A 22,118-nucleotide genomic window follows, 5' to 3' on the forward strand; every position below is an offset into this window, starting at 1 on the left:
GGCCTAGTTCAAGTCTAAATCTAAATCCATCTATTGACCTGCAGCAAAATGTTTACAGATTATCTCGTCGGTGTCGCTGAGTTTGAGCTGCTTTAAGGAGAAGAACAGACAACGAATTTAGTTCTGCTTTTATTCCAGATCAAATGAATCAGCAATGGAAAAAAATCACATTCTGGATTTTCTAGACGCTGCAATTACAGAAACATCAAAGTCCAAATTATTAATTCCACTCGTCTGATTGATACACGGCGGTTTTAGAGCGTCATCATGGATCAGTACAGAAAAGGACACAGTAGAAACTCCTGGTGGGTGGAATGAACGGCTGCTGCTGCGTTCACTGGCTGAAGTGAGAGGCGAGCAGAGAGTTCTGCCGCAGCTTCACCATGAAAGCTTCATGTTTTTCCTCTAGTCTCTCCTTGTGCCTGTAAAACACACACACACACACACACTGTTAAGAATTAAAAAGATGAATAACTTGATCTTAGCTCGTTAATTAATTCTTAGTCCCGAATTCCTGTGTCTGTGTAAGTGTGCAGAGAGAAAAGAGCAATCGTACGACGTCAGACTTCAGATATTCAGAGTTTTATCCAGAGAAAATCAATGCAAGAAGAATGTTACAATAATCATCTCACCTAGAACATCAAAAGTCCAAGACATTACAGAACAGAGAGAAAGAACTGAGTAAAAAAGACAGAAGATGCATCCTCCGGGAAACTCTCACCCAGCACAAAGAGATTCCAACTTCTGCTGTAAACCAAATCATTTTATAGAATGCGTAATCTCCTCATTTAAATATATGCATTAGGAGGTGTGTTCTTTTCCTTTGTGTGGGCTGTCTCAATGTTAATTTTATTACCTCCTGCTAAAGAGCCCCAAAAGCAGATATACGGCAAACCCTTCTCGTATCAGCCGCTGTCCAGTTTGATATATGATTGCAGCTGCAGCGCTATCTGTGCCTCAAAATGTTTCCACAAGAAAGTCGTTTGTATTTTAACCAAGCTTGCACACAATGTAATGCTAAATAATGACTATAAGTTTGGATCTAATAAGTAACTATTTAAAAACATGCTTAAAGAAATATAGTTAATTCTAATATAGATAAAATTATTTATAAAAGGTTTTTAAGATCCTAGTGAACTTTTGAACCATGCTCAGGAATTTGTTAATTGCCTGGCATATAGGCTCCTTATCTCAAGAGATCCAAGGAGTCTAGGCCTATGTTTTCTGTTTCTTCTGTCTGATCCTCCTTTTAAGAATTTATCTGCGTTTCAGAGATTGAGCCGTTGTTTTTAGTTTCATCTAAATTTATATGAACCTAGAGTGTACTTTAACTTTCTATGTTATATTTTATATGTGTCAAAGCTATCCTGTGCAGTATTGTGCTAACTTAAAATTCTATGTCAACATTCCCCCTTTTGATCTCTTTAAAAAAGAGATCACCTAAAGTATGACCATACTTACCTGGGAGCAAACACATAAGGATTTAACAGAAAGATTAACATTCCCCCGACAAACAAAACCCCAAAAAATAACAAGACTTGATCCCCCAGTCACATCAAAAAGAAGAAAAACATACATCACATAACATCAATACAAAATCACAAAAACACAAAAAACTTCCTGTCACCTAAAAGCAGTAAAAACATTCAACTATGCACTAAAATAACAACAGTAAAAACAACAACAGTAAAACCAACAACAGTAAAAACACAACAATGCTGTGAAGAGAAAAATAACACCAATACATACAGTCACACACTTATATTAAACAATAATGTCTTTACTTCTTTATGTTGCTTCGTGTCCATCGATTGTTCCTGAAAGATATAAAATCTTTGGTGAAGAAAAATTAAAAAAGACTGGAGAAAAAATAGGAAGAAATGTTCGCAAGTTCGCAAGAGTTCGCAATAATCGGCAACTCCTTTCTTCTTGATCCCGACAGTTTTAGCAGGCGTCCATCCTGAATATGCGATGCTCACTGAATATTGGATTATTATGCCAACACCGTGAGTGTAATTGAGGGATTTCATCCTCTCATTCAATCAGAGAAAACCCAAAAAGGATTATTATGCCTGTTTTGGGCCTCAAAACGTTGAACTCCAGGAACCAGAACCTATAGCAGGAATAAATCTGCTATCCTTCTGGCCCAGAGTGTTGCTCCTCCTCTGGGTCTCATGTGAAGTGAAGATCCTCTGCTGGCCCCATCAGAACCAGGTCTCTCATCACACCGTCAGTCGAGCGGCTCGGACGTCCTCTCCATGGCTTGGTAGAGCTCAGTGAAGCAGGATTCAGACCACTGCCGTTTTGATGACCTTCAGCCTCACCCAGTTGTACCCTGATGCAGATCACTTCTCTGACCTCTCCTGTGACCCCTGGTACTCCACAAACTCCGCTGCTATTAACTGTAACTCATCAAAAAATTTTATGAGATAAATGTACAGGGTTACCTGTCCATCTGGGAGTTCTGACGGCTGGCCCTGGAAATCTTCTTCTGATCTCATGCTCGTACGAAGAGAAAAGCCCTGTAAATTTATTAATGGACATCCTAACAGACAACAAAGCAACAGGCAATATAACAGGCACTGCAACTACCCATTAAAATTTTGTCTGTGCACAGATTTTAGCCAATTTTGTATTTTGTTCCATTCAATCCCCACGTTTGCCTGCAACTTATGGATAATATATTGTACCAAAAATAAAATGATTCAAACCCAGGATTTTGTTCCACTTCCTGGAGATCCTGATACCTGAAATGTAGCATCAACCTACCTCATTAGTTCCTGGAATCCATCACTGGAATCTAATAAGTAATCAAATCTTGTGACAGTTAATTGTACTCCTTGTATATAAAAAATCCTGAGAAATGGCTTCAAAAACCCCTCAATACCTACCTGTGAAAACCTACCTCAATAGTTCCCTGTGTTACCTGGAAAAACATTAATTCTAATATTGAGGAGAATCACCTTATCAACCTGACCTGTGACGGTTTCTCTTATGACTCGGGCCACCACACACAAAAATGATGGGCCAAGGCCAGAGATTACCAGTGACATTTATTCTCTATCTGTTCAGTGTATCAAAACAATTAAGCAATTAAGCACTTCCTTCTAACTCAAATAAACTATTAAAGTATAATACAATATAATAAATTTGTAATTAAAATACACTCCAAAAGAAATCCTGGGAAAATGTCTGACTGAAAATAGATTTGAAAGCATGTCAACCTAAACGAGAAACACACATGTGTACCCACAATGAACCGTCTCCGTTTAAGCTGCAAAAATAAGTTATTGATGTGCATATTCGTATATATGTGCGGGCTGTATGGCACATACTCTTTAATTAGATGTCATCTCATGATGGCTCTCCTTGCCTTCCACATATAGTTTCTTCTGGCGAAACTCTGTTGATGTTGAATGATTTTACCACGTGGTTCTGTTCCACCTCTTCAATCGCAATACTTACCATTTACAAACTTTTATATCTAAGCATCAACAGTCCTTGCATGAATCATCCACAGAATCAATGCTTTCTCCAGTTCTCTCATTTCAATCTCATGTTTTACTGGAGAATTATCTGCTCTCCCCTTTTTCTGAAACAGAACTGCAAAGAACATCAGTTATGTTATAGAAAAATCCAAATTAAATGGCAAATTATAATGAGGTATAGCCAAATGTGCAGCAGCAGACAGCAGGAGATTATCAACATACTAAACCAAAATCACATCTACTGAAAAATAGACAACTAGCCAAGTACCATTACAAAACCCAATTAAACATTCCTAAATAAAAAGAAAACATCTGTGGCAGAAGTACATACCACGGATATTCACCTTGTGTAAGGGAAGAAAACACATCTCTACAACCCTGGCAAGAGAAAAACTAAATAAGCGCTATCAAAATCAACATAAAAATATAAGTCAGAGAGGAACCCAAAAGTACTGACCGGCACTACAAGGTTACCAAAGTCAAAACAGTCTTCTACAAATCATGTGTCCTGCCAGTTGTCCTATCTTCCTGTCTCCAGAAATTGCTGTAAATCAAATGGGAGGACGAGGTTGTAAAACCAAATGTGATTGGTGTGATGTCAAACAGACCGTGATAACGAGGGAGCAAAAGACGTCCCAAAACCAGTGTTTACCCAGACAATTCTTGTTTGTTATATTTTATACGTGTCAGTCGATGGAGAAAAAAATAGAGGAGGAGAAACTATAATGTTCAAATTCAAAACATATAAAGGCATTTTACCACACCATCTAAGTCCTGAACTGTATTGCTGTGTTACAGAACCAAAGAAACGTGTGTTACTGCTTCGTCCTGCATGTTAAACCAATTGTACCATAGTCAGACAAACTGCGGCAGCAACACTTCTGGGTCCACAAAATTCTAAAAAATTACTATTCAGTCCCCACCCGCTAAATTTACATCCAACTGCTCTTGATTTCATTCAGATTTTTCAGACAGCGTGACATGAGGAAACAGACTTCTACTCATCCGGTGCAAGTGTCAGAATCCAGGGTTTCCGGCACTGTCAGGTGTTTTCTGGCTGAATTAGACCCCATACATATCAGCCATATGCTCCTCCTATAGCAGCAGCAAAAAACTGTCCAGGAAGGCAAATGACAGAGCAGACATGACATGATCCATCAGTCCATCTGCCCCCACCGTGTCCAAAGATGTATTCACTGACAGAGTCTGTTTCACCTCAGAGAACCTCAGCCCTTGTGCATTCATATCAGAGTCTTGTAAAAAAGCATGGCAGTGTTCATAGTGGAAAGAAAAAAGAGCTCCAGTTTCCACCAAAACTGACAATAAATGTCCATCAACTGTCCCGCTAATCAGGGGATCTGCCAACGCTCCTGATCAAAAGGCCTCTGTGGGGCATGTCAGCGTTCTCCATGGTGAGGGTGGCGTCCAGCACCGCCAGGGATCACTGCAGCATTCGGAGGTTGCTCAGCAGGGAAAGTCCGTTGGACAGGATCGTCCGCAGATGACGGCGACCTATGAGGACACTGCAGAGCCCAATGTCCCATTTCGCCACAGCGACGACAGGCATTTCGTCGTCCACCCTTTCTCCTAACACCAGACCATCTGAGCCCCTGCCTGTGACCACCATGCCAAGCTGAAACCTCAGTCTGCAAATTTGGAGCATCATAGATGTGTGGACCAAACCGTGTTCCTGCAACAGGAGCCTGAGCCAAAAAAGTAGCCCTCGGAGGGGCAGCAGGAACTATAGGCACCCGTTTATTATGTGTATTCACTGAGAACTGAGCATCTTCCAACTGCAGCCCAAGGAAGTGCTGCGACAATTCTTCTTGATCGTCCACCTTTTTTTCTTCATATCCTGAAACATGTGCAAACTGTGCAACAAATATGTTTCCCATTTTGCATGATCACATCCGGTCACACAGGATTTTGTGACATCAAACCAGCCACAGAAGGAGGAACGGCGGCCAACACAGTTTGCCGAAAATGCTCCTGCATCTTGGAAATCCGTGCCGGATGTATACCAGATTTCCTGTGCCACATATCTACAGCCTTATCAAAAATACCTTGGGATGTTCCTCAAAATCCCACATAACTGTAAAACACACTGAAAGCGCGGCAAAAAAAAAAAATAATAATAATAATTTCCCCCCTGGTCCGCATCCAAAACAGCCAAAACTAAGTAAAAATGTGTGTGGTCAGGGAAAAAAAAACGGAAGATTTAGCGCTTAATGCAAAATCATAAAATTTAGTTGAAAGCGTCCAACCTAAAATCTGAAATTCCCCCAAATCAAATTTAAATCCCTCATAAGTAAATAAAGACATTAATCCACAACACAGCACCAGTATTAAAGTCCAAAAGACAAACTTTCCTATTTGAACGGAACAACACCAAAAACAAAGTTTCACATTTGTTCTCCAGAGGTGTGACTGATAATCAGTGTGACAAAGGAGACACATCTAAGAAACGGGACAGCCTAATAGTCTGACAGCCAAGAGTCTAATATTTTAGTCATCATACAATTACTTTCATTTGTTTCTCATTCATTAGATTTGCAATATGACACCGCACCAGACTATGACGTGTGAAACCAGGCCCTGCGAACAAAACCACTCACTAATTTAACTTCCAATTGTTTGTGCACAGATGCTGAAAGCTGGTTCCTCTCTTGGTTCTGGCTCTGAATCAGAACCAGAACCAAACCATAGTCTGGAAAGTTGATACAACAACAGCAGATCTTCAGATGTATTGTGGTGCTAAACCGTCAGTGATATGTAAACTAAAACAGTATTGTAAAATATATTCTTTGAGCCACAGGGAGCCAGTGAAGGGATTTGAATACTGGTGTAATGTAATCCAATCCTATCCACAGACAATCACACCTCCCTTTTTTTTTTTTGTTTGTTGTTAAGAGGTGAACTAGGCAAAACACTTGTAATCCGATCTATACAAATCAACAGGCTTAAATCTAATCACCATAGAAAAGCTACCAACAACACATTTACTTATCAAACATTTATGCAGGAGAGAGAAAAACAAAAAATGACCCTGCAATTGGTTCTACCTGTAAACTCTAATCAACAACTAAATATAGGCCAGCACTGCAGAGAATGGAGTAGACTGAGGTGCGACAAAACCTCAGACACCGCTTTATTTAGCATTATTACTACAACTCACCGGTCCCCATAAAAAGTCACAGATAACAATCATTGTATAAAGAAATGTTCAATGCCTGGCCAACTCACCAAAACGGGTCCACAACTTTCTGTCCTGTGTCGCCTCCTGTAAACTCACAGACGCAGCTGTCCAGGGAAAAAATCAGCCAGCAGTTGTTCTGCAGACAACAATGTGTAACAACCAACGACCTGCCTACGTGCAACAGACAATCAAAATGACAACATCACTTTATTGACGAACTACATCTGCCATGACAACTGTAAAGCGAGCCGGAGTCACATCAAACGTAACAAGCCAACTGCTGAATTAAAATGCTAATGTAGCTCCGTACATGCGCCTGTACCGTAAGCCACGAGACAGAAGCAGACTAACAAGCTAACACGTTGTTATTATTAAAATCAAACCGCCATATAAGCACATAGCCTGATAAAAATTATATCATCAGTTTTTATGGTAATATTATTAATATTAGAGAGTCTTATTCTTATAACGTTCTCAAATAGTATATAAGCACAAACCGCGGCAAAATAACCAACACTCCCTCAGCAGCTGCAAACGCCGTCTCCCATACACACAATAACATACAGAGAGCCGTAAAACACACACAGACAACGGCAAAAACTCACACGGCCACCGCACAACGAACACACAGACAAACAACGGCTCAGTCACTCCGACACACAAACAGATAACGTACTGACATAAACACAAAGACAAAAACACAAAGACACGCCGGCGAAACAACACAAACAGACAAAAAACAGCGAAACACACGAACAGACAAGGTGGTCACACACAGGAAAAAATCAAAAATAACGTCAACACACAGAGACAAACGAGGAAAATGAGAAAGATAAGAAAGCAAAAGGAAAGTCCCCTATTGTTATCGATAACAGAAGAGTTTAATTCTTTGGGGCCCCAATGTCTCTTGCACTTCACTGCACATCACTTTCATTTTCAGCACTAGTTGCTGCGGAAGGAGACCGTCTCCCAATTTAGCATAAGTCCTTTCAAGCTCGGCAATAGCTTAAGTGATTCAACTTTTAAATCTGGAGGTCCTTTCGATCCAGAACAAAACTGGAACGTGGATACAACCGTAGCCAATTCTCATAAGCCCTGCAAATAATCAGCTGCTTTCGGAGCGAACCAAAACTCCAAGGTCGATTCAAACCTTTTCCTGTCCTCACACCCCAACTCACAGGCTTCGTTTAAGTGTAGTAAAAATCTCAGGTCGAGCCAACCTAGCTAAATCCACACTCCGTCGAGTGTGGTTTGAGGCGCGCCACTGCCAACTACGGGTGTGTCAGCTTATCTAATGGTTCAGTAGAATAAGAAGAAACAAAACAACACAAAGAGATCACACACTAACAAGATCAGTCCGTGGGATAGCCGCGCTGCAGATCACTCCGCAACGTTCCCCAGCTGCGTCCACAGGCTAACACAACAAACAAGTCTCCACTGCAACACACACAGAGACACAGAGAAAAGGACGGACGAAGCCCCCAATTGTTAAGAATTAAAAATGAATGAATAACTTGATCTTAGCTCGTTAATTAATTCTTAGTCCCGAATTCCTGTGTCTGTGTAAGTGTGCAGAGAGAAAAGAGCAATCGTACGACGTCAGACTTCAGATATTCAGAGTTTTATCCAGAGAAAATCAATGCAAGAAGAATGTTACAATAATCATCTCACCTAGAACATCAAAAGTCCAAGACATTACAGAACAGAGAGAAAGAACTGAGTAAAAAAGACAGAAGATGCATCCTCCGGGAAAACTCTCACCCAGCACAAAGAGATTCCAACTTCTGCTGTAAACCAAATCATTTTATAGAATGCGTAATCTCCTCATTTAAATATGCATTAGGAGGTGTGTTCTTTTCCTTTGTGTGGGCTGTCTCAATGTTAATTTTATTACCTCCTGCTAAAGAGCCCCAAAAGCAGATATACGGCAAACCCTTCTCGTATCAGCCGCTGTCCAGTTTGATATATGATTGCAGCTGCAGCGCTATCTGTGCCTCAAAATGTTTCCACAAGAAAGTCGTTTGTATTTTAACCAAGCTTGCACACAATGTAATGCTAAATAATGACTATAAGTTTGGATCTAATAAGTAACTATTTAAAAACATGCTTAAAGAAATATAGTTAATTCTAATATAGATAAAATTATTTATAAAAGGTTTTTAAGATCCTAGTGAACTTTTGAACCATGCTCAGGAATTTGTTAATTGCCTGGCATATAGGCTCCTTATCTCAAGAGATCCAAGGAGTCTAGGCCTATGTTTTCTGTTTCTTCTGTCTGATCCTCCTTTTAAGAATTTATCTGCGTTTCAGAGATTGAGCCGTTGTTTTTAGTTTCATCTAAATTTATATGAACCTAGAGTGTACTTTAACTTTCTATGTTATATTTTATATGTGTCAAAGCTATCCTGTGCAGTATTGTGCTAACTTAAAATTCTATGTCAACAACACGCACACACACACACACACACACACACACACACACACACACACACACACACACACACACACACGGCTCAGCAGGCTCCTACAGCCACTCTGGTCCAAGCGTTCCCAAACTCTGCAGTTTTTATCTTGTTGATTTCAGCTTTTTTTTTATGCTGTGATGATTTTTTATTGTTAATCCACAAACTTTAAAGATGTTTTATGGAGTGTGATGCATCACTCTACAGGAATTGCCAGGTTACTGCTGTCTGCAGTACGTAGGAAATGGGAGGGGCTTCACTGCACAGCGACCTGCGCTTTACGTTATGAGAGGATCTGAAACGTCTCCCTCAGCTTAACCCTCTGTGCTCATCCCAACACCTGGCCACGCCCCTCAGTGTCAATTGGCTCCACCCACTTTGGTAGAATCATTTCAGTTTGCCTGAAATGATTCCACTAAAGGTTGGCTCCAGTTGAAACGGTATGTGGGTGTTTACCTGTCCAGGCGTCTCTGGGCAGCAGATATGTGAAACTTTTTATCCCAGCACTGGTGACAGGCGAGCTCCGCCTCCTCCTCGCTCATGGTGGGGTCATGCGGGTGTCTCATGTTGTCATTCTCCTCTGCTTGGCTCTCGATCACCTGAACACACATGGATGGAGGAGCTTTGCTGCAGTGTTTTAGTATAAATGAAGTGTTTTTAACAGCCAGGTGTTGGCCTGCCGGTGGAGCGCTGCCGCACCATTTCCAAGTTCCTCTGCAGGAAGTCGGTATGCTCCTCCAGTTTTTCTCTGAATGCTTTTGAGCAGCCGAGGCAGAAGGAGGTGGCCTCCTCTCGAGTGAGAGACTCTGAGTTCCCGAGCCGGGCCAGGTACGGCACCATGACGTCCATTCCCTGCCGATGGAGGATGAGGACCTCCTCTTTGGACGTGAGCTCCTGCAGCAGCAGACATGAATCACTCATGGCGTCACGAACAGGACTGACCTGCTGTCTGGGTGGATTTCTCCCCTACCTCCTCCCATTTCTCCCTGCAGGCCATGACCTCCTCCAGTGGGGAGGAGAACACCTCCACCTCCTTCTCCTCCTGCTTCCTGCATTCCACGATGGTCTCCATCTGCTCACATCAGGTAAAGTCAGAATCAATCTAAAACTCTCAGAGCTTTACTGAACTTCAACGTTGGGCAAACATCAGACCAGAGCAGCTCGTCGGCTGGAGGAGATAGATTTCAGATTCATGCCGTCGGCTTCACATCATTCACAATAAAACTGGCACAAGTTCCTACGACAGTCTGAGGATCCACGGCTGTGTCGTTAGCAGCGGCGCTATGCAGCTGTAGCAGCAAGATGGCCGATCTGTCTGAGTTATTTCTATGAATCTTACTTTAGTTGAACAATCTCAATCTTTTAACCAATCAACTAAACAATGTTCACTCTTAGGGTGTGTTCACACCAGGCTTGCTTGGTCCGCTTGAATCCAACTCCAGTCCGTTTTCTCAGAAGGTCCGGTTCGGTCGGGGAGGTGAGAATACGGACTCAAGCCCAGACCAACTCTACAAACGTCCGTCTGGTTCGGACGGACCACACATACGTTCAAACTCTGGTTTGAATGTATGCAGGAAGTGGACTGCAGTGCAGGGCATTGTGGGTAAGTATAGCTAAAACAAATTCGCATGTCTACTGATAGCGGGAGAAACGGTCATGGCCTTTTACCAAAGACAGCAGAGAAATCCTACTGACAAGAATTAGCTTCATATTTAAAGAAGTAAAGAGAGAAAGGATGTTTCTGAGAGGCTTCTCTACCAGCTGCACAGACTAACTCTTTATACTAGTCAGATTCATCATCATCACACCATGGTACTAATCACCAGTCTGAGTTTTTCTGTGGACTTTGAAGCGCCCAGTCTCTTCTACACGTAGCAAGGAAAACATTACGGATAGAAGATCTGATGTGATCCTGCTGAGGAATCACCTCCACCACAGACGCTTTGATTTGGAGAGCGATGTTCTCCTCTTCCCTTATCAGGTGCTTCACCAACCTGTACCAGGTCAGGGGCCCAGGAGGCTCCTCAGCCTGGTCCACCTGAACACACACACAGATTCACTAATAAAACAATAAAACAACTGTTTTCATCAGTCAGTCCACCATGTTTGCTCATAAACATCTGTTTGTGTGACAGGAAGAGGTGTGAGAAACGATTCAGTCATACCAAGAATGGAGAACATGCTGTCTGTGATTGGCTCATCATCTTCTATTCTCTTGAGGCTCCTCCTGGAAGGGATAGTGCGGTGATCCATGAGGTGATAGATCAGCTCCGTCTCCAACTCCGGCACAATGAAGACCCGCTGGGCCACGTCATCGTTGGCCCGTTTGGAGGGGTTCCTATGGAAACGCTCCACCACTTTCTGAAACGCACAAAAGAACAAGAGCCAGGGCATAAAACCATGGAAACGTGTGGCGCTCCCCACCGTTGGGTCGTCAGTTTTATCTATTTAAAGCGTCATGTTGTCCAGCACCAGTTTACCTCTTACCAGTACATTGAGATTCTCCAGGGTGGGCTCATGGCCGTTCTCTGCAGAATGCGGAGGGGAAGTCATCCCGCCCTCACGGAAAAAAATGTGTCTCAAGTACAGGAAGTCGTCTCGGCACTTGAAGGATTCCTTTATTTCTTGTGGCGACACCACAATCCGCTCCAGGCCGTCCTGTTCGGGGCGGTAGAACCTCATCTCTCGCTCCGTCCCAGATTCCACTGGCTTCCAGGCGTGAACTGACCAGAGCGACAGACACCGACAATCAGTTACGTGATTAAATTAGGACACACCAGGCAGCATCTTCACCTATTCAGGAAGATTTTAAATAGATTGTAACAACGATGAAAGAGCAGAACATCACGTGCTAAAGGAAACCTTCAGGAGCTTCTGGCTCACACTTCAGTGGTAACCAGCTACATTTACTCAATTACATTTACTTGAGTAATTTCTTGGATGGATACTTTTAATTGAATTTAGTTTTTGTGTCCTCTGCTCTGCTGTCCTGCTTGGTTTTCACCAGGATATTGTTTTATTTTGGCAGTTTAAACAAGCAGCCAGGTTCAGCTGTGGCTCGGCTCACATAAAAGGTCGAAAGCTCTCCCGGATTTGAAGCGCTCAGTGGTGGAGTTGTCCAAGTGGTTGAACTCTTTCTCCTCCAGCCCATCACTCCTGTACTTGTACCACTCTTTGACCCCGGCGACCTTTGTGCCTTTAACGTAAACAGACACAGGATCAGAGACGATGGCGGGAGGGACAAAGTGAACCGTTTGGGATGGAGTCTCACATCTCAGGTCTTGGTACGTCGTTAATCTGGAGATGAGGCCGTCGTCGGTCACGGTGGATGAAAACCTCTCCAGCAATGCTTTTCTGTAGCGGGTCTCCTTCTTCCCTCCAGGAAACCTCGTCTGCAGGACTGGGGGACAGAGGGACAGGTGTTGGACGTCTCACAGGACAGGGGAAGGTCAACAACCTGCTTTACGGTTTCACCTTCCCTTGTGATGCCGATCCTGCTGACCCAAGATCTCATCAGAAAAACTTCTTGGGAAAATCTTCCTTCAAGATAACAATTCACAATTAATGGATGAACGGTGAAGTATCGCGTCACTGTAATCTGATTACTTCATTCCAGGAGCAATCAGGGTTTTAAGCCTGGCAGGCCACCAGGCTTCACTTGCCTCCCTCCAGACTGAGAGGGATGTGAAGGAACAGGCATAAATACTCAACAAACTTCTTCAAATGAGGAGTCTGTTTTTGGGATCAATAATGTACTTAATTTCAATTTGAATTGAATTTTACAATATGCATAAATTTAAAACAACAAAAAAAGTTTTAGAAAGAGAAGTTTTCATTTGATTAAGTTTTATATGACAGAATATGCAGAAGAAATGGAATTAGGCTTATGGGTGAATTTATACCATTATTCAGGTGGTGCATCATATTTGAAATGCAATTAAATAAAGTGAATATTAAAGTAACTAATTACTTTTGAAAATTAGCAGTAAAGTAAGAGGATTACTGCACTTCTCAGACAGACAGGTGGAGTTCTGACCTCCAGCTCGCTGGTGAGTCGTCCGATGAAGCGGTACTCCGCCCTGCGGTGGACGGCCTGGATCAGCTGCTGCTGGCTGACGCCGTCATGGAAGATGGGCTCCCACTGGCTCGAGTCCTCCAGGTCAAAGTTTATGTCCTGCTCACAGCAGAGGGAGTCTGGCAATAGTACTGGGGGGTGATCTGGACCGGTTCTGACTGGTGCTGGGTGGACACACCTTGCAGCCGGCGTGGCAGATCTGCCGGTTGACATAGTAGTTGAAGGGGTTCCACACGCTCTCGATGCCGTGGAAGCTGTCGTGTACGGTCGGATAGCTGCAGCCGGTCAGAGGGTCGATGAAGAAGTTCTCCTCGATGCTGCGCCGGCCCGACAGAACCAGAACCCAGCAGTGGACCCGGAAACCAAACAGGGGATCTGGAAGATGCATGCTCTTTTCCTGCTCATGGAAACAGAAACCAGGATGATGAGGTAAATGGACAGACAGAAGGACTGGACCAGGAACCAATCGATTAATCACATTAATTGCAATTAATTGTGCTTAGTAAATTATTCAAATAATTGTCAACTAATTCACTAATGAATTAATTGACTGGAGTATACAAATGCAAAAAAGCCCATATGCTGAGAGAATAACAGAGCAGTAGGTAAGCAAAAACTGTTTGTATTTAAAGGTGCAGTACACAACTTTTATTGCCATCTGTCACCATGTTGTAACAGTTTGTTATGACACAGATAATCTGTGAAATGATCACTCTCCTCCACCTTAATCCTGAGCTGCTCCTGCCATCTGAGGAAATGCACCAAAAACAACCAATCAGAGCCAGGAGGAGGGGCTTAGCGCTGCCAATCAACCTTATACTAAACGTGCTAGTGGCGGAGAAACCATTCACCTTTATAGGAAAACTGTTTATCGGCCGTCATCGGTGGCCAGGCTAACGAGCCTTAGCATTCATTACATGCTGTACTAGCTGCAGTGTAGCAGAGCAGCGCCACACTGGGGAGTGATTGGCAGCACTAAGGTGAGGGTCCTGAGCCTCTGTGAAATGTGTCTGCCTGTCTGCTGCGGAGCAGGATGATCTGGACCCTCTGGGGAACCGGTCAGTCCTGTAGAATAATGTTAAACCTGAACATCTGATGGGACAGATTTCTGCTCGCGCTGATCAATTTTATTATTAATTATTATTTGTTTTTCTGGCATCTGTTCACACTATGAGATTCCACAGGTTGAAGCTTTAGTTATCTGGTTCTGAGGTGAGCTGGAACATTTTACCTCCTGTAGCTCCTTCTCCAGAATCGCAGCAGCCTCGGCGTCCAGCTTCCTCTTCTCCTGATCTAACAGGAAACGGCTCCTCAGCTCCATCGAACACTTTACTCCGTACTTCTTCTGCGTGTGGTCCGAGGTTTCGTCCTGGTCGCCCTGGAGACACAAATCCACTCAGAAACCTTGAAGTCTGAGAGGCGTGTGTGAGGCAGACCTGCCTTAGCCTTGGTGTCCAGCAGGGGGCACTGCTGCAGGCTGAGGTCCATCAGACACATCTCCCTGGCAGCGTAGCCGCTGACGACGTAGCAGTCGTAGTTGAGGCCCAGCAGCAGGCTGCAGAGCAGGGTGGACGACTCAAAGCTGGTGGCCTTCTGGCTGCGCAGCACCGCTGTGGGGGAGAACAGCTGGCCGGGCTGCAGGGCCCGGTCCACAGCAGGACGGTCACACACTCTGAGGACATGGACGCGTGGTCCTGATCTAACGCTCTGATTAACGGGTCAGAAGTCAGACAGATCCTTAAACAGAGAGCTTAACGAGGAACATGGGGGACATTTAGCCTGTCCACAAGACACTTAACTGGCCCACTTATCTTTACCAGGCGTGTGTGTGTGTGTGTGTGTGTGTGTGTGTGTGTGTGTCTCTGTGTGTGTGTGTGTGTGTGCGTGTGTGTGTGTCTCTGTGTGTGTGTGTCTCTGTGTGTGTGTGTGAGTGTGTGTGTGTGTGTGTGTGTGTGTGTGTGTGTGTGTGTGTGTGTGTGTGTGTGTGAGTGAGTGTGTTGCCATACTGACCACCTGCGTGGGCGGCTCCAGTAGCTGCAGGGACAGGAAGTCGGCCACCAGTGAGGAACACTCCTGCCAGCTCTGGAGCTCCCACAGGCCGGTCTCTGTGGGACGGAGAGTGGTGGACACAAACTTCTGGACGGGACAGGACAGAGACAGTTCTGGGGCTCAGAGGGTTTAATGGTGGAAGCAGATTTTAATTGGGGGAGCGGCTGTTACCCTGACTCCATACTCATTGACCGGGTAGAGCAGCAGAGGCGTACGGTCAGGATGCAGCAGCAAATACTGACGCTGGAAGTTTTCTGCCATCTCCAGCAGGTGCTCCTCCTTCTGAGAGTTGCTCTTGTAGGGTTCAGGGCTGCAGACGGACAGCAGGGGGCGACACTCACTCACCTCAGAAAATGCTTTCAGTTTTTGACAGAGGGAACAATGCAGAGTTTCTAATCTTGTCGTCTTTAGATTAAGAAATTTATCTTCAATCAGATTCTGAGGGACTCGGTTCATTCAAAATGCTATTAGTCATTTTAAAGAGATGATTGGTAATTCTTTCACGAAAGTTAAAGTGACAGAAGTAACAGTTTGAAAGTATAATGTCAAAAGTAAAACTATGGGTACTGCTTTGAAATAGATGTGCTTTTCAGCAAAATTATGGAAAAATCAGTTCAGAACATTTTATCAGACAAAAACGATTAAGTCAAAAACATTTGAGTTAAGGAAGAGAAAGTCATGCTGCTTTCAGCTCATATTAATCTAATGTATAGAGCCCTGGACATTAAGTTTGTAATTATTCAGAAAGAGAAAAGATGATACGAGATTTTACTTCTTCCTGCTCCCTTTTTAAGATAGTTTGTTAATTAAAGTGAATTAATTTGTTAAATTGAGTGAATAAACAGACTGATTGAAAATTTGACACTTGGATAAAAGCTAAAGAAAAGCTGCAGCAGGTTTCTCTGGTTATTTCAGGGCTGTTGTCTGTAACCCTGAACATCGTCTGCAGCTTCAGGAATAAACCTGTTCTGTTCACTATTTCTGCCCTCCTCAGCTGCCTGCAGGCTGTTACTGCTGGAGTTGCTCACATGAGCAGATCGATGCTCACATCCTCCTCCTCCTCTTCCTCCTCTTCCTCGCACAAGGCCAACTTCTTCTCCATCTCTTGAAATTCATCGTCAAACACGAACCTCCCAGAGCCCTTCATTTTCCTCTGGAACAGTAAACATGGTTTTACGCTGCGTTTGTAAAAACCTGAAGAAAATCTTTCACTTTTAAAATAAATTAAAAACACACAGCAGGTTGTTTCTGTCTGCGAATCTGCTCTTCACAACCATGAACTTTGTTGTTTTTACCTGGATTTCATTCGAGATCAACAGAAAGTAGAACTAAGATGTGAAATTAAGAACCGTTTTAAAGCTTTTCATGAACAAATACCTGAGAGCTTGTTGGAATAAGTAAATAATCGCATGATAAATAAAAATAAGCTGGATAATTTTAGTTGTGGTGATGTTTCAAACATTTCTATATTGTGCAGGAATATCTGCTGTTGTTGGATCCAGGAGCCATTAGTCATTTCATTTGAAAGAATTGTCTTGAATAAATGTTTGTAGCTATTTTCCACCAACTAATAAAAACTATTATAGTGATTTTTACAGGCTGGAGGTGACATGAGGTCAGAGTGAAAAGCAGGAAGAAGCACAATGAAAACCCTGAACGTTGCTATGCAACAGACAGAACGCAACAGACCGAAGCTAAAGGAGCTAACTGTTGCTAACTGTTCTGTTGCTAACTGTTCTGTTGCTAACTGTTGCTAACTGTTCTGTTGCTAACTGTGGTTGAACCGCGACATAAAAACTACTTTAAACCAGTCAAATTAATTATCAAGTCGGCGAATTAAACAGGCCAGTCTACAGAAAACATCAGAAACATTTACTCACCTGATCTAAATCCTATCGGAATCGTTTAAAAAGCAAAGAAATCAGCGATTTGAAACCAGAAACTTTAACTAAAGCAGTTAAAACAGGACCGCTGGTTCTCTGTATCCATAGTAACAGAACGACCACGTGACGCGTTACAAAGATGCGTTCACGTGGCCTCGGAGATCGCAGAACTTCCAACCATTTACCGATTTAGAGTCTCTAGAAGGCAAAAAAACTGCTTTGACTTCTTTGGAAGTTTCGTCTTACACTTTAAGTTATCTGAAAAGACTAAAGCGGAGATGTTTAAAGTGTCTTCAACATTTAAATAAGAGCTTTTTACAGCAACATTTCCAAATGCTGGTAAAGTTTACTTTCAGAAATATACTTTGAGCTATAAATTGGAATAAGTGGAAAACTATTTTATTAATGACTCACACACAATGTTTTTTTTAAGCAATTTGTCCTGATTTCAGCCTTCCAGCTCCACATTGACTGTGCTGCTCCCTATTTACTGTGGATATTTACTCCCTGATTGCTGTCCCATGCATGACCCTGGATCGTTTCACGACTCGGCCTCTGGTTGGAGGATTTTGTCCCTGTCCTCTGTTTGTCCCCTGAGCCTCCAAGTCCTCCCTACTGTCCCCCGGCTGGATCGCTGACCCCTGTGCATCCCCCCTTCCTGACGTACCGGCGTGACCGCACCCCGTTCAGCCCCTCTACACCATTATCTTTTGTAATAAAACGTTTGGTGAACCTTACACTTGTGTTGGGTTCTGTCTGATTTTGCTTTAATGTTACACAATTTTCACATTTATTTTCTCCTTTGTATTTTAACAATGAAAGTTTTTGTCTTTTTTTATTAAATTTTCAACATTTGTATTTAAGTTCAGACTGATCTAAATCTAGATTTGAAAGAAAAGCCATCAACAACTGCAGGTTACATGACAATGTCAGATATATTTGGATTAAACATGAACTGTTGGACAAACTGGGCTATAATGAAACAAAGATGCCTTTGCACTTAATTTGCTTCCAACAAAGTGAATTCAGTTTAAACTATAAGCTTTACTACAAAACCCATGGCTGTTTATATTAAAAACATTAAATATTGGTAATATTTTATTTGCTGATCCATCACTGAACTCTGTTTCAGTTTTGGTCGTCCTGTTTCTCCTGGTAGAAGACATTTCCGTCCGGCTGCTTCATCCACCTCAGTCTGATCCCTGCAGTCACCCCTCGGTCCTTCAGCTTCTGCTGGAGCTGAAATGAATTGAAATCAGCACCAAATCAAGAAATGTCCCCATAAAGGACAGGTGAGACCTGCAGCCAGACTTGAGAGCGTGAGACGTGTTGGACCTGTCTCAGCAGGCCTGCCTGCACAGCGCCGTCCTTCAGGTCCACAGAGGAACTTCCCACCAGCTTCACCTTCATCACATGGTTTGTGGACGGGATTTCTGCAGAAACACGGAGCGTTTCATTAGCATGTGTTTGGACCTGCCTCCATCTGTGATCATCAACTTTTATCGATCAGCTGACCGTAGTAGCAGATGAAAGGTTTAGTCAGGTGACATTCCCAGTCCACCCAGTGTCCGGAGTTGGTGAAGTCCATTGCTGCACAGTTCTCCAGTGGACCGTTGGGTTCTCCAGCGTTCCAGTACGGATATGTGAGAAGGGATCCGCTGGACCACTTCCACTGGTCTCTGAAGAGCCCGAGCCAGACGGCTTCCTTTGCAGGTTTGGCTGCCTTTAGGTTGTCATTGTCAGCTGAATGTCTCACACTGGCCAAGTCAGTGTGGTGGGTTCTGCAGTAACTCTGAGCCTGAGTCCAGTTCATCAAGGTGTTGATGACTGTGAAGGTCGCCGTTAGCCCTGAACACAGAGAGGGGCTGATGGTGGAGATGTTGTATTCTGATGTTTAAACTGCAGCCTGCAGACAGTAACTCCTCAGGCTGCTGATGTTTTGGCTCATATTAGTTCATCTGCATCCAAGAAAAACTGCTAAACTTTTATTCTTTTTGCAGAAGAATTGAAACCTCTGCAGAGAGGAACTGGTAGCATATTCTCTTTAGATATAAAACATAATAAGCCTCAACTTTTGCTGTTGACCTTTTTTTGTTTTCCCAAAACATTTTATTCAGCTATTATAAACCCGGGGTGGAAAATTTCAAAAACATTTGAATTACAAAGTGTTGCATTGCTGTACTTTGAGAAACATGACAACAGAAAAAGTTAAATGAAAGTAAAATAAGCAGCTCACCGCTGACAGTAGAGCAGATCGGTTTACGCTGAACATCACAGCCAATATCGTTCCAGTCTCCGTTTTCAAGCATCTCCAGGCAGGCCTCTCCGTCCCAGGCGTTGTCCGGTTGTTTGGACGGCCAGTTTCTGTAGAGAGCCTCAGAGTTTTGGTAGAAAGCTTCGTCTGACAGGGACCACCTCCAGCTGCCCACATCATCATACAAACCAATCCAGGCCTGCAACCAACAGCAGCTGCTTTAGCACCAACGGCTGAAACCATTGATTGGTTCAGTTATTATGATGAATATTTGACAATCTACAGCTGAAAAGTTGATATTAACTACATGCAAAGACGTATGACTTGTCAGCAGTCTGAAGGTTGGTTGCACCATTTGCTTGTCGTTGTGTATTTATAATCTGACCTGGTGTTCAGTGAGCCTGGCCGTTTCCTTCCTGCTCAGTCTGGGTTTTCAGTCAACAGACAGACAACAATGATGTCACAGTTTGTGCTGCCCTCACTTCACAATATCTATTCTAAAAAATCTGTTTATTTTTACAAAGTATTCAAATCTGAGAGGAAACTTTATTCTTTAATTCTGCGGCTGAGAAGAAATGCATTCAGTAGAGCATTGCTGCCTTGCAGTAGGAAGGTCTAGGGTTAGAATCCAACCATCCCTTCCTTGCATGTTCTCCCTGTGCATGAGATGGTTCTCTCTGGGTACTCCGACAGACTGCGATGGTCCAGACGCCTGAACATAGTGGAGAAAAGCTCCACGGCGCCTCAATGAGGAGACGAAGGTTTTCAGGCTGAATCTGATGGTGTGTCAGTCGGTCCTACTTACATAAAGAGATTTGCATTCATTCCTGACAGCGATACCCTGAGTCAACACCTCCACTGAGTCAGAATGACAAGTGATTAACTTTGCAAACTTTATGGAAATAGATCCTGGTAGGCAGCAGAGGAAGCAGAGAGTTAAAGGAACCACAAAGATTTGTTTGTTATGAAGCTGCATGTCAGGTCAGGTGTAGCTGCTGGATTAGGAAGAGTTCAGACCCAGAGGTTCAGCAGAGAGGAAGCAACAACCATTTCACACTTTACTGCAGGTTAGACTCAAAGGACTGAAGCTGAGATAGAGAAGTGTGTTTACGTCAGTTATGGCGGCCATTTTGTTCGAGTCGACCGTGTTCCTGAGGGTCGTGACGACCTGGGCGCTGTCCACAGTCACCAGGTCTGTGTAGGTTTTCCTGCAGTAGCTCTGAGCGGCGCTCCAGCTCATCGGGTCATAAACGAAGTGGAACCGAACCTCAGCGGAGACGGCCCAAAGAGCTGCAGCAACACGCAGCACAACGACAGCTTAAAAGCTCATCCAGCACCAACTAAAAGCCTCTTAACCTCAAGATTTACTCCAACAAAAATACAAAGATTTAATGAGAGAAAGTTGTTATTTATACAAAGCCTCACAAAAGTATTCACACCCTCCTACCTTTGCAGTTGTCAGTTTTTCAGGACTGGTTCATTTTGATTAATCAGTCAAATGTTATTGTATAGCACATTTCAGCAGCAAGGCATTTCAAAGTGCTTTACATCATAAACACAAAGTCATGCATCATGGAATCAACAATACATTGTTCCATATTAAATTTCAAATAAAACTCTATACAGGTGTGTTTTTAAAGGAAGTCAGGTTTCTGCTGCTTTACAGTTTTCTGGAAGTTTGTTCCAGATTTTTGGTGCATAGATGCTGAAAGCTGCTTCTCCTCTCTTGGTTCTGGTTCTGGGGATGCAGAGCAGAACCAGAACCAGAACCAGAACCTGAGAGTCTGGAAGGTTGATACAACAACAGCAGATCTTTGCCAAACTGTTCAGTGATTTGTAAACTAATGTTGACCTTTAGACTTTTAGAGGCAACAAGAAACTGAAAGTCCTATTATGAGTTTACAACCAGCGTAGATTGAGGTTCCTGCACGTCCCTCAACCATCATGGTGGTGGCAGCATTATGCTGTGGGCTGATGGAGCTGAATCCAGGTAAATCCTGGAAGAAACCTACGACTGGCTGGAGGTTCAACCACCCTGACCATGCAGCCACGGTTCCATGTCTTAGAATGGTCTAGTCCAGGGATGGGCAACTCCAGACCTGCAGGGTCTCCTGCAACTTTTAGATGCGTCTCCATTTCAACACTCCTGAGTCAAATAATGAGGTCAAATAATGAGGTCAAATAATGAGGTCATTAGCAGGACTCTGGAGAACTTGACTGCATTTAGGAGGCGATTTAACAGGGAGACACGGGAGCTGCAGGACAGCAGCACTCGAGGACCAGGAGTGCACACCCCTGGTCTAGTCAAAGTCCAGAACTCAAGATTCTGTGACAAAATGTGAAAATGAACTTTTATAGATGCTTTCCGTCCAATCTGATGAGCTGCTTTCAGTAGAAAACTGGTAAAAAAGTTCCTGGTTCTAAAAAGACAGACCCGGTGCTTTTTAAGGCTCCGCATGCGTCACATCTTATAGCACTTCGAGTCTTTGCTATAGTTCATAACAGTGATTAAATCAAGAAAACATCATCGCAGTTACCTGATGCACCAGTGATGAAGAGAAGAACTTTCTCCATCCTCCTGTCTCCACTGGTTTCCAGTCTGTGCCTGCTGGTTTCCAGCTTCTCACCTTTAAGCAGCTGAAGACCAGGGACTCCAACTATTTGCATTCAGTGAACTCATGTTTATTTTAACATATATATTCTCAGTCCAA

At 43.3% G+C, this 22,118-nt stretch overlaps 2 protein-coding genes across 2 annotated transcripts; both read right to left on the bottom strand.

Moving 5' to 3' along the window:
* Positions 1 to 122: 122 nt before the first annotated feature.
* LOC129352990 (dynein regulatory complex subunit 7-like) lies at positions 123 to 17,251 on the bottom strand. Its single transcript, XM_055022204.1, is given in 20 exon segments — positions 123 to 422; positions 9,603 to 9,745; positions 9,846 to 10,040; positions 10,117 to 10,218; positions 11,074 to 11,184; positions 11,224 to 11,225; positions 11,312 to 11,507; positions 11,634 to 11,869; positions 12,214 to 12,342; positions 12,418 to 12,546; positions 12,621 to 12,662; positions 12,665 to 12,686; positions 13,183 to 13,320; positions 13,400 to 13,618; positions 14,453 to 14,599; positions 14,662 to 14,856; positions 15,232 to 15,357; positions 15,442 to 15,580; positions 16,299 to 16,423; positions 17,151 to 17,251. Coding segments are annotated over 19 exon segments (2,478 nt in total). The 5' UTR covers positions 16,418 to 16,423; positions 17,151 to 17,251; the 3' UTR covers positions 123 to 334.
* An 818-nt stretch (positions 17,252 to 18,069) lies between these two features.
* LOC129352988 (putative C-type lectin domain family 20 member A) lies at positions 18,070 to 21,994 on the bottom strand. Its single transcript, XM_055022203.1, has 6 exons — positions 21,945 to 21,994; positions 20,519 to 20,697; positions 19,390 to 19,606; positions 18,669 to 19,001; positions 18,489 to 18,586; positions 18,070 to 18,392 (listed from the first exon to the last, which is right to left on the bottom strand). Exons 1-6 carry the CDS (start codon positions 21,979 to 21,981, stop codon positions 18,282 to 18,284), a joined length of 975 nt encoding a protein of 324 aa, XP_054878178.1. The 5' UTR covers positions 21,982 to 21,994; the 3' UTR covers positions 18,070 to 18,281.
* Positions 21,995 to 22,118: the final 124 nt, after the last annotated feature.

The sequence above is a fragment of the Poeciliopsis prolifica genome, unplaced genomic scaffold (genome assembly GCF_027474105.1).
Source record: "Poeciliopsis prolifica strain line A6 unplaced genomic scaffold, Auburn_PproV2 SCAFFOLD082, whole genome shotgun sequence".
NCBI classification, from domain to species: Eukaryota; Metazoa; Chordata; class Actinopteri; order Cyprinodontiformes; family Poeciliidae; genus Poeciliopsis; species Poeciliopsis prolifica.